Below are 12,665 nucleotides of genomic sequence, written 5' to 3' on the forward strand. Positions count from 1 at the left end.
ATCCTGTGACCCTTAAGACCTCACCTGTCAATTCTGTCAAACTTTTGCCTCATGCATACATAAAATCAGAGCCTTCTTTTCTTACGAGGATTTTGCACTCTATTATCCACGGACAAGAGCCTTTATACCTTCGTTCTTTGTTGTTCCCAGCTGTTCCGATGCTGTCAATGCAAAGGGGGTTGTGGGGGCCTTCCACCCTTGATCCTCAAGTCTAATGACGCCCCGGAGGCAGTGGGCCAAGAGGGCAGTATGGTGGAGAGGGAGGGAAGGGTGGGGTATAGGTCGCCCCATCCCTCTGATGATGACTTCACTTCATCTTCCACCAGAAGCTGAACAGGAATGACTTGTAAGGAATGACTGAGAACTTTGTGGTTCAGACGGTGGGAGCTCGTTGGCCGAGACTAATGATTATAAATTATTTTGAACTGCTGGCTTTCTATCTCAACTACCCATGAAAATGGGAATGGATATGGTATGATGGGGGGGTGATATGGAAAAAAAAAAAAGTGAAGCGTATAAAATAATCTGCATCAAAAATGTAGCATTCAATGATACTATACTGACCTCTAGTGGACTTGATGAAATTACAATAGATTATTGCGTGGGCGTGTGACTACTGACAATCAGGTATTTAGAAAATTTAGAAATATTTAGAAATTCCAATAATGTTCAAGATCAGAAGATGATTGATTTTCCATCCACCAAATAAAGACCAATAATTTTGAGGAATCAGAACTGAAAATGTTGCTCGAAGCTACACAACAAACCTTCACAATGTATTCCTGCTTGTCGCACGATTTCTTATCACATGGGGAAGTCTGGTGGTGAAACTTTGACTGACAGCCCGCGGCGGGTTCCGGACGGATGTCAAAGGTCGGTGGCGTTGGCTATGTGGCTGGCTGTCCATCTGGCTCACGTGGCGTGAACGCTGGCTGATGTTGGGCGTTAAAGGTTGAAGCAGGCTTTTCAATTTCTGTGTGACTGCGCGAAAACGAGAAAAATTAGAAGATTGTGCTGAACGGATAAAACCCCACAGTCACTCACTTTCTTCTGTAGTCACGTGCTTTGACTTGGCAGAGGTGGAGGGAGGGTTCAGTTTGGGCGGTGGCATTTTGATCGAAGCAGAACTCGCCTCGTACGCCGGCTCCTCGTAATCCCAGAAAACCTTGGCAAACTGGTAGAGCTTCACACAGCTCGTCGCGTTGACTAAAATGCTAAAGCAGAAGAAGACTTCAAAATAGTGTTTACAACCTACGTGATGGTCAGTGAGGCTGAGGTTAACTTGTTCTCGCAGAAGTGCAGCGAAAGCATGCGACCGGTGGTCTCGGCCTCCACCACGATGGTCCTCAGGCAGTCTCCTGTCAGAAAGTTGAAGATGCGGATCTTTCCGTCCACGCAGCCCGTGACCACTCGAAGATAAGCCAGGGTCAGAGATTTGACCTCCCTGTAGAAATCGCCAATCAATCACAGGAGTTTCAAATCGTAATATTAGTTTGAAAACTTCTGCCTGGTCAGATCTTACTTTGGATGACTGACAGTCATAAGGCATCCTTTGGTTTCACATCGGCTGCTCCAGGCCATCACCTGACCGTTGGTGTCGGCGGACAGGAGGTGCCACTCGTCCACAAACATACATCGGACGGCGCTGCTGTGGGCGTCGATCACCTAACACCCAGCGCAAATTAGCACGAACGAGTTTCAGAAAGTTCAGAAGAAGACTCTCACCCTGAGCAGCGAAGCATTCTCAGCGTCCCATAGTTTGACGACGCCTCGGTCGCAGCTACTGAACACGGCGGTGGCGTTGATCTTCACGCAGCGCACAGAACTGCGGTGCTTGAAGTTAAAGTCCTCCAAGTGCTTCTCTGTCTGGAGACTCCACACTGGGAGGGTGAACAAGGAATTTATCCGTTTTTTCCAAAGTGCATTTGACTCAAGGGCTATACAGACTGAACAAAAGGGGTCGAAGGATTGACCCTTGAGGGACTCCACATCATGGCTATTTGATCACATTCATCCAGACTATCTACCTTTGGCCGTGCAATCCTTGGCACCTGACACAAGTCTATCGGCATGGATGTCAAGGCAGTTGATCATACTGGAGTGACCATAAAACACCAACACACATTGGTCCGTCCTTACGCTCCAACACCTACAACACATCAATGGTAAATGACATTGATTGACATGAGCGGACATCTTCTCGCCTACCTGATGCTGGTGTCGCAACTGGCCGTGATGACCCATTGGCGCTCAGGGCATAGCAGGACAACACGGATGCTGCCCACGTGGCCCTTCATCAGCCCCACCTGCTTGGTCGTGGCCCCTACGTACAACAGTCGCACGGCGCGGTCCTTGGACGCCGTGCTTAGCATGGGCCCGCCCTTGTAATCTACCACACGGTGGGGATCTTCGCTGAAAACGTCAACACACCATCGTGACATGGTCAGGTGGTCAAAATAAAGTTCATCTGTTAGATACTTACGTGTCGATCAGCACAGACGTGAAATACGGGCCGCAGTAAATGTTGCGCTCCTCCATCCGCACCGTCTTGGTTCGGATGTTGGCGTAGGCCGATTCAAAGGGCCACATCTACAAAAACACAAATTTATTTGGATTCCTGCCAACGCACAAGCCGACCGATCGGCCTTACGTGTGTTGACTTCACTTCCCCGCTCTCATGTTCCTCGGCCGGCACCGCGACGTCCACCATCCTCGCGTAGGAAGGATTGACCATTTGAACACCTTTGTAGCGCTAAAAACAAACCCCTGTCCCGTCAACAACACCAAAAAATGTATGATCATCAGCAGCGCCAACCTCACCAACCTTCATCATGGCCTCCACCTGGTCCTGGTAGAGTTTCCTGAAGCGTATCTCATCCATGGTCTCCCCTGCCCGTTGCTTCCAGGTCTTGCATACCCTCATGCAGCGCTTTAGCATCGTCTCGTCGAGCAGCCCTGACTCCACATACAACATCCACATATAATCCAATCTGACTTTAGGTGAGACACCACACCCATCTGGAGTCTATTTACAATCTTCCTCACCAATGATGATGATGATGATGGCACAGCAAGTGCTCTGTGAACGCTACTTAGCAACAAGTGACACAACAAAATTGTGCCCCATGACCTCTAACAAGTGAAGAAACAAATTGCTTAGCAACAAGTGACCAAACAAACGGCACTTTGTAAACTCCGCCTAGCAACCACTAAGAAAAATGATAATCGTCATTTTCCAAAGAAATTAATTGCAAATGTGTTATTATGATTAAATGCAAAGATACTTTTCTAGATGAAGCTGAGCATATTGAGGACAAATCAAAACATAAAAGGGTGCTATTTGTGAACGTACCCAAAATCCTCTTGGACAAATCAGAGGGAAGTTTGCTGATGAAGTCTTGGTTTCTGTTGAGCCCTGACAAAAACCTTGAGATTGCAGGTAGGACCGGAAGGACGGGAAAAAATGCATCTTTTTTGGACTCATCTCTGCTGGCTGGGATTTGTTGTGTACTTGTGCAACTCTGCTCTGTAAAACACACCAGAAAAACAGTAACTGAATTGTCTTCTGTGAAGCAGCATGTGGCTTTTGCTGATTTTATTAAAGTATCTACTGCAAAATGTCATTTAGGTATTTGTGCCTCGAGTACTGTTATCGGCAACCTCGACAAGTACTCAATACTCAGGTAATACTAGGTCATATATTTTTTTAAATATTACCGTCCAGCTCTCGCCTGGTCACCGCCACATTGATGAGATTCTTGGCCATACTTAGCAGTTCCGGATCGCACCGTAGCAGCAACAGGCAAAGGTAGCGTGTCTGGACCCATTCCGGACTTTCGTTGAACCATTCCCAGATCTCCCGGATCAAGGGCGCCGGGCGCGTCTTGCGGTCTAGCCGCGCGTAAAGCTCCGGCAAAGTATTGCCCTTGCTGGGCGCGTAGCTAAGCAAGTTCCAGGAGGTGAGGCGCAGCGAGTTTTGGATGTTCTCCAGCACAGGCACGCTCCTGCACCGCAACAGCATCCCCACAATAAAACTCCGGCGGGACTCGTCAGAGATCTTCCACAGGTTCAGCGAGCTGGGCGAGGACTCGCTTGTTCTGGAGACGAGAAAGAGGCAGGACGGGCACATTCCACACGGCTCGTCCGCATTGTCACACGCCGGCTGTCGGGCTGGCGAGCTCGGAGACTCGGACATTTGGACTGGCTTGTTTGGGCTGTCAGCGTAGTTACCAGGCAATGCTCGTTACTACCACACATGATTACCTCACAGTGTGCGGTGCATATTTGGAATGCATTTTAAATGAATAAATTAAAGTTTAACGCTTTAACAATTACGTTTAGTATGTGCGTTAGTAGCGTCTTGATGATGGATTGCGCACACGCAGTCGCGACACAGAAGACGACACGCTTCAAAGATGACGATTCTGCAGAACATTTTTGGGTGGGTGGGGGTTGTGGTGGGTAGCGAGAATAGAGTTAAAAGTTAATGTTATGGGGATTTTTAAACATGTCAAATGCATGTCTAAAATGTAGATAAAAAACGATCAATAAAAGTGTAGGTAAAAATAAAAAACGTGCGCCGCCCGGGAATCGAACCCGGGTCGCAAGAATGGGAATCTTGCATGATACCACTACACCAGCGGCGCTGACGGTATTTGTAGTTGAATATTTTGTATATATAGATATTTACATTAAGTTGAATAAAATTAGGCCAAGCATTTTTTTAGCTGTTCAAACGTTCTTGCGAACCTCACCCAATTGTTTATCACCTTTTATAACAAAAATTCATCTATCGAACATTCGAAAACGATTGTTGTATTCCGGACGTCTTCGAGCTTCGTAGCTGTAAAAACTTTGTCTTATTCTTTGAGTCAATAATAGTTAACAATGTGAGCAACAGGTAGTAAATATAGGTTAAAACGTCAATTTAAAAAAAGTATATCTACAAAAGTCGCAGCCGTGTAATTTGTCTAAACGGAGTTTCCGTCAAATTTAAAATCAGTTGTAATGTTCGCATAATGGCCACAAGGTGGCGGTATTGTAATGTAAATAAACAAAAGCCCTCTTAACCGAGCCTTTCCGGAGTGCCTGACTGCACAAATGAAAAAATACCGTAATTAAAATCATTACTTTCCCCACTCAAGCTCCATCTTAGCTCATCAATTAGCTCTCTTATTATTGCTTATGGCCCAAAAAGGTTCAATCAAAGCAACTGGACTATTCCTGTTTGTAGAAAACTTTTAATTTTATTTTTATATTTATTTTTCCATAAGGCTTCTTCAGTCCTAAAATTTAGGCATGGAGTCTCAATATTTATACCTTGGAGGGTTTGTTCAACTATAAATTCATGGTCACTCAGTTTAGGGTCAAAGGTGCCTTTCGGATTGTGAATAGATGCATTATTGCTTTTAAGCAGCTGCAGGCTTCCTGTGCAATCAATCCCAACTTTATTACATGGGGAGCAGCATCAAAATTTAATGTGATCGAGATGAGGCGACCAAGTTATTTAGGGGTTGACTAGCTCAATTGTCCTCAGTTCAGAGGCCAGACGCTTCCAAAAGGTCACACATTTGAAGGGTTAATGGATGTCGCGGCGCAAAAAGTCAAGTCGTGCATTTGTGGAATCGACGTGCAGATGTTGTTTTGATTTGCTAGAAACACTGCATTTTGCAAATGTGTTGCCGTGATGCAACTTAAATTGCTCAACGGAGGCACTCAAGCTTAATGAAGTGTTTATTTTAACATGAATTATGCAAAGTTTGCATTTATTGTCAGGGCAAGGAAATGGAGTGGTGAAATCACAAGAAAAAACAAAAGGGGACCTATGATTATTCTTTTTTTTCAACATTTATAACAATAAGATGGAAGATTAGCCAAACGGACAAATATCTATGAATTTCAAAATAGCTTTTATTATAAATGACATTGCAAAATTGGTAGAGAGAAGAGTTAAAATGGCAACTGGTCAAGCAAGTGAATAAAATGGCGGAATCAAGGATACATTACTTGTAATATAAATCTTATCAATAATTCAGTCAACTTCATTATTACACTCATTTTTTTCATATTGTTACTTTGTCTTTGCAAATGAGTGATTTGAACTTTAATCCTCGCGTTGTTTCCGACATAATTGGATCAGCTTTTCTCGGAAAGTATAATTACTTCTTTTGTGCCGCTTGTTTTTTTTATTCCCTAGTGAGCGAGCTGCACGCAACAATAGTCACTTGTGTTGTATTTATATATAAAATGTGTCCTGAGACACACAAGGACTTGGTGTGTCTTCTTTAAATGTTAGCAGATTGATATTGGCGACATCCTCTGAAATATACATATTCTGTTCATCCTTCTTTTCTATTATTATTTCTAATATACTGTTGCGAAAGAAAGGCACAACAGATGGTTGATGGGAGATTATCACGACAGGAAGAAGCGCCATGAGGCCAATTAGAGAAGCGGATAGATGGCAGGAGGACCAATGAGAATTCTTCTTCCTTAGCTACTGGACATATTTTGGACTTTTCATTTCATTTAGTGATGAATAACATGCTAGTTCGTATCGGGAGGTAAACCTATGCTACACATAATAACCAAAATATTAGAAACTAGCATGGGGGGAGGGTCGCTCACTCGGAAAACGTGAAAGGACTGTTTCCTCTCATTAAGAAGATTTCCCACTCCTCATGTGGCCCATCACGGCGGTGTCATGTGGAGGAATTTTTGATGTCTTTTAATCACCTTTGAACTCTTGCAAGTTCTCAAAAGAAAAGAGATGGAGAGGATTCCAGCGCCGCCTAATAAATTAATCAACGGTAGAGAGTTTGAATTGAAACAAAGGGAAAGGATCTCCAGTGGAGATGTGGAGGAGCAACAAGATGACGTTAAGAGGATTATGTTCATGAAACATGACAATTTTCTGCCGTTTTTCCGACGGAATATGTGATGGGAGGCTGACAGAAAAGGTGGAATAATTTGGACCCTCAAGACGTTCGGCTGTCAGACTTCACTTCCTGTAGGACGAAGTAAAAAGTTGCCCTCAAAAATCACTCGTGGGGAAAAGAAAAAAGTGTGACTGATGTTAAGTAGCCAACCACTTGGTACTACTGCATGTTATGATTGACAGTCAAGAGGGCGGGACCGAAAGATAGTCTACACTAATTGGCCAATTTGAAGTGTGAACCTCGGACCATGAAAAAGTTCAATTCATTTGCATATTGAGCTGTCAATCATCCCACAGTCGGGACCGAGCACATCCCACATGGGCTTTCCCAGTCCGAGGCCTAAATTAGCATAAAAAAAAGTAAAACACACCAATCAGTGCATTTCATTCTTTTACTCTGGTCAGCCGTGCAGGGAAGAACTGAAGAAAAAAAAGACCAAACAAATGGTGGCATTAGGCTACACTTAATTCAATTAGCCTGAAGGAATAACGGAGAGTTTGTGCGAGTGTATGTGCGAGGCAATCTAGATATTCCCCCCAGTAATATTATGGTTAATAATGTGTCATTGGTGATTGATGGTGCACAAACTAATTCGCATTTTTACGTCGGTGCGTGTTTGTTTGTCACGGTTCCGTTGTGTGTGCATGTTCCTCGTGTCATGTTTACACATATTTTTTTGTACTATATATTTAATCATGGAAGTGAATATAAAAGTAACGTAAAAGAAATTGTGACTCAAAAGGCAAAAAAAAAAAAAAGGTTGCGATCTTGCTGGCTAATTTACAGTCGTGGCGAGAATCGAAAAACTGCAAGATACCTGGAGGAGCCATTTTTTGATTGATGTCACACTTGGCCTGAATGTGTTCATCTCTCTTCCCTTTTGTCCTTTACGTTGTGTCACGCTGGGCGTGTTTGCACGTGTGCGTGTCATATTCACCGTGTTTTGCCGTCTCAAATCAATCTGGTCGTGAATGAGAGAAAAAAAAAAAAAATGGCAACCCGGTAAAGGTTGAGCTGCTTTCGTTTGGATTATTAGATTTTTGAACAGTTGGGCAACTCCTTTTCCGAAAGCTTCAGGTACTATCCTGAGCGTAATCATCGTTAGTGTCATTACGGGGCAGAATCTTTCCTGCCCCTGGGGCCGCCGTTCCATCATTGCGACCGGCGGTAAGAACCGCAAATGACAGCTGTGATTCATAAGCGCTGCTTTTTGCCTTTCGTCTCTGCAAAAGACAGAATTTAGTTGACATTGAGCATTTTTTTTTTTTTGTAATAATAATCAAATGTCGCAATCGCTGCGATGACTCAAGAGTGGGTTTTTTAAAAATCATTCTTCAAACGCCATGAAGCGCTTTAAAAAGTCCTCGGTGGATATTTAGTTCAAGTGAGGGCTTATAAAAATAACTTCAAAGTATCTTTGATGGGATTGTGTGAGGTCAAAGTTCAAACTAATATTAGTTTTCATATTACCTGCATTGAATTACATTTTTTGAACCCGTCTCCAGGGTAGACCCGGGTTCGGGATTGCGGTTAAGGAAAGGGACAACATCTCCAACATATTTGACCTTCATTATCCAAGCTGACGGATGGCAGCATTGTGAGGGACCACCAACGATATTTTTTATTTCTTCCTCTTCATCACACCCAACGTTTGGGTGATGACATCATCAAACGATGGAGAGCGGTCGCCCTTGGTTTTTTTTCCTCGGACCTAGTCACTCATCACTTTGTTGTGACAAGTGGCATAATGGAAGGAGGAAGAGGAAGAGGAAGAGGAGGGAACGTGCCTTCATGCCACTTAACCCCTCCCACCATCAAGGCCGCCGTACGTTCCTGTTGGTCGCAACATTAGGTACATTTACACCATCCAGGAAGATCAAATCTCAATTGATAATTCAAATTTCATAAAACAATAAGTCACTTGATGACATGCCTTCCAATTGACCTCATTTGCATGGAAACAACAAATGTGTCCTCAAAGCGTCTCCACCGAGTTCTTTGTTGTTGAAAAAGGGGGTCAATGACACAATATTTCATGTTTTGTTCCCTTGCTGTTGTTTTATGGCAGTGTAACACGTGCCAATGACGTGAGGCTATCATGATCGTCAAACTGGGGTTTGTCCCATCAGGGAGTATTGATGGCGATGATCTTGAAGATGACATTTATCGCTTCCATTTGACACGCAAGAGGACAAAGAGGAGGGTCCGACGCATTTAGTGACGTTCGCCCTCATTCCGCAGAGGTCAGGCTATTTCACCGTGTCTTTTCATTTCATGTATTGCCATTGGGAAAAAATTTAGGGTGTGGCGACGGTTAGGTTTTTCCGTTAGGATTCAATATCTAAGGTTAGGTCATAGGATTGGATTGGGGTTAGGATTATAGGTTTAGGATTGGGGTTAGGGTTAGGTTTGGGGTTAGGACTATAGGTTCAGGATTGGGTTAGGGTTATAGGTTCAAATTGGGGTTAGGATTATAGGTTCAGGATTGTGGTTAGGATTATAGGGTCAGGATTGTGGTTAGGATTATAGGTCAGGATTGGGGCTAGGAATATAAATCAGGATTGGGGCTAGGATTCTAGGTTTAGGATTGGGATTCTAGGTTTAGGAGTGGGGTTAGGTTTATAGGTATAGGATTGCGGTTAGGACTATAGGTTCAGGATTGGGTTAGGGTTATAGGTTCAAATTGGGGTTAGGATTATAGGTTCAGGATTGTGGTTAGGATTATAGGTCAGGATTGGGGCTAGGATTATAGGTCAGGATTGGGGCTAGGATTCTAGGTTTAGGATTGGGATTCTAGGTTTAGGAGTGGGGTTAGGATTATAGGTATAGGATTGTGGTTAGGATTATAGGTCAGGATTGGGGATAGGATTATAGGTTCAGGATTGTGGTTAGGATTATAGGTGCAGGATTGGAGTTTGTTACTGGTGAGGGTGCAAATGAGGTTGCAAAAATTAGTGCTGAGACGCTGCACGCACGTCTCAGGGTGTCGTCACTATTGCATTGTTATTTATTCATGCTGATTTTATACCGTAGGTCGGAGCTGAGTTGGGAGTGCGTGCATGTGTAATTGTGATGCGGCATTTAATACTCTTTAATTCAGCGTAATCACATCAGGAGCTGCTCCTCTCGTTTCAGAAGCGCGCCGACCGGTTTCAAGCGGCAAATCCCACGGGCCCCCACGTTCAATTATCCGTTTGTGCTTCAAATCACAAAAAAATACGGTTGTTTGAACACGATGTTCTGGATGAGTTACACTTTTAGATGTTTTTTGCACAGGTGGAATTGGGACGCATTTACTGTCACACAGGTTGTGTGTAAAAGGATGCCCGCGAGGGTTTCAGAGGTCACGGACAAATTGAAGGTGTGCAAACTGTCACCGATTCTTTTAATGACTTTACGCTCCACATCCTTTGCCCATCTCTCTTGCCCTGCAACCTCGAAAACATAAAATGAAAACCGCAACAGCTGCCAAATGAACATGATTGTGAACTCTGCCCTAAGGAAATACTACGTATGTGGGCAACAAGGAATCTTGCTTTGACATTTCTCTCATTTCAGGTCTTCTAAGAAATATTCCTTGTATAGAGACTATTGGGAATGATAAATATTAAATATTAGAATTTAGGTTGTAAATGTAGGTCAGTGCTTCTGGTTGTGTTTAGGCTGGCAGAAAACAAAGTTAATTTTCACCATTTCATTTTGAATTGGTGCCACTGGATTTATTCAACCAGAAGAGTCAAAGAGTCACATTTACGTTTGGATAGCATCTTTCACGTAAAATTCCCAAATTGGTAATTCTTTGTTTCCGCCGGTAAGGTGTGTGTTTCATCGAAAAAGCAACAGCATGTGTAGCCTCTGGCTAAATGACCTGATTTAGCATCTGGACCAGTGAGTGAGACAGAAGGAGGACGAGGAGATGGACATGAATTCAATGAGTCCACAGAAACTCTCTCTAGAGGGGTTGCTTTTGTCTTGGAAATTGATTATCAGGATTATGTAAAGTAAAGGATTAAACTGATAAACAATCAGGATAAATGTCACTTGATTTGCGAATCCGGCAGGTTTTGGAATCGTCTCCCCAAAGTTCTAATAGCCGCTGTCGTCTTTTTGATTTCCTCTGAGAAGCTAACGGAAATGGAGTTGGCTCTTCCATTTCATGAAGTTCTGTCCGTATCACCTCCAAGTAACATCTACACATAAAAATAGCCCGGAGAAAAGCAAAATTTGGACTTACCCATGTTTACGTTTCGGCGATGTAGAATCTTTTGGCTTGACGAACGAAAAAGCACAAAGTTGTGATGTCACTCGTACAAAAACTTTGATATGGTAATTAAGATGCTGTCTCATTAAGTCACTTACCCTGTCTTTAAATCGGTGACAGACACAATTCCCCGCCAAAGGCTCCATTATCCATCATCACCCCGGCTATTTTGGAGATTACAAATGAGATTTAATATTTAAAATCGCACGACGGGGGCGGGAGAATGTTTCTCTGGATTCCATCTTTATTGTTCCGCTTATTCGATTACATTCTTTCCACCACCCCCGTACCTTGAAATTGGGTTTGAATAGGAGGCAGGGCTTGGTTTCCGGGCCCGTCTGAATGGGCCAAGCGGCGGGGAGATGGGAACGATTGTATCGGAATTGTGCCTGAAGATTGGGCTCGTAATTAACGTTCCTGCTAGCCGGCAGATCCAATCGTCTCGGATTGGGAGACAAGCTGCGGCCCGAGCCAGACACACACACACACTTTAGTGTTTTCACAGTGATAAAGCCTTGATCGTACCTCAAACGCGTGTTTGGGTGTCCAGATTTGTTAACCTTTGACCCCTACCCAACTTTTCCGAGAATACTAACCCTTTACCCGAACCGAAAAATGTTATCAACTCAAATAATTGTCAGATTATACTTTGAAGACTTCGTCGCAACGATGAAACGGGCTGCGGTGGACGTCACATGGTAACTTTCATCTTCTTTGATGAACGAGGTTTCCAGACACCTTTGGAGGGATTTCCGCTCAAACGTCTCCCACTTTTTCCTCAGTATTCTCTCATTAACACCCCTTGTCTCGCAACTACAGAAATAGATCTCGCGCTCACTTCCCCACCTGTTCTCATATATACCCCCCCCGTCCCCCTATCTCTGCATGGCTCGCTGTTATCTCCCCCACTCAAAGTCACCCTCAACATCTCCCCCATTCTTGTGCTTTTTGATCTAAAGGTAAAAAAACTTCCTTATCTTGACAACACGAATCAAGATGTAAAAGGCTATTCATAAAAATAGACACACATTTGTAGTCATCCAAAAAGGCTCTTTAATTGGTCTAAGTGATTAATTACAGGGTGAGGGCGATTGGTAATATAGATAGTATAATAGCTTTCAATCACCTCATTTAAAAATTGATTATTAAGCAATTAAAAGTGGCGCGAGGGAAGCGGGGGGGAGGATGACGAGGGAATACAAAAGAGTGGAAAAGAGAGAGCGATGAAAATCCTAATAGGCAAACTGAGCACGTATATTAGTAACAAATATGCTATCTTGACACAATGTGCCAGAAACGTGAATAGAAAATTTGTGAGTGACTATAAATTCCTATTGTAAGTCGATTACATGAATGACACTGAAATAACATCTTAGCAATATAACATTTTGGAATAAATATTCGAAGTATTGTGAGGCCCTTGTGTAATTTCTGTGCTGTATTGTGGCCCTACAAGGAGCACATGG

The 12,665-nt window shown here is 43.4% G+C and overlaps 1 protein-coding gene and 1 non-coding gene across 2 annotated transcripts; both read right to left on the minus strand.

The window, feature by feature from the left end:
* Positions 1-467: 467 nt before the first annotated feature.
* fbxw10 (F-box and WD repeat domain containing 10) lies at positions 468-4,237 on the minus strand. Its single transcript, XM_037278423.1, has 13 exons — positions 3,718-4,237; positions 3,211-3,526; positions 3,015-3,091; positions 2,825-2,955; positions 2,651-2,752; positions 2,483-2,589; positions 2,209-2,412; positions 2,028-2,149; positions 1,726-1,880; positions 1,523-1,665; positions 1,283-1,444; positions 1,045-1,214; positions 468-981 (listed from the first exon to the last, which is right to left on the minus strand). The coding sequence occupies exons 1-13, from the start codon at positions 4,193-4,195 to the stop codon at positions 770-772; spliced, it is 2,379 nt and encodes a 792-aa protein (XP_037134318.1). The 5' UTR covers positions 4,196-4,237; the 3' UTR covers positions 468-769.
* A 338-nt stretch (positions 4,238-4,575) lies between these two features.
* trnag-ccc lies at positions 4,576-4,646 on the minus strand. Its single transcript has one exon. It is a non-coding gene; the product is annotated as a tRNA-Gly (tRNA).
* Positions 4,647-12,665: the final 8,019 nt, after the last annotated feature.

The sequence above is a fragment of the Syngnathus acus genome, chromosome 19 (genome assembly GCF_901709675.1).
Source record: "Syngnathus acus chromosome 19, fSynAcu1.2, whole genome shotgun sequence".
Lineage (NCBI taxonomy): Eukaryota > Metazoa > Chordata > Actinopteri > Syngnathiformes > Syngnathidae > Syngnathus > Syngnathus acus.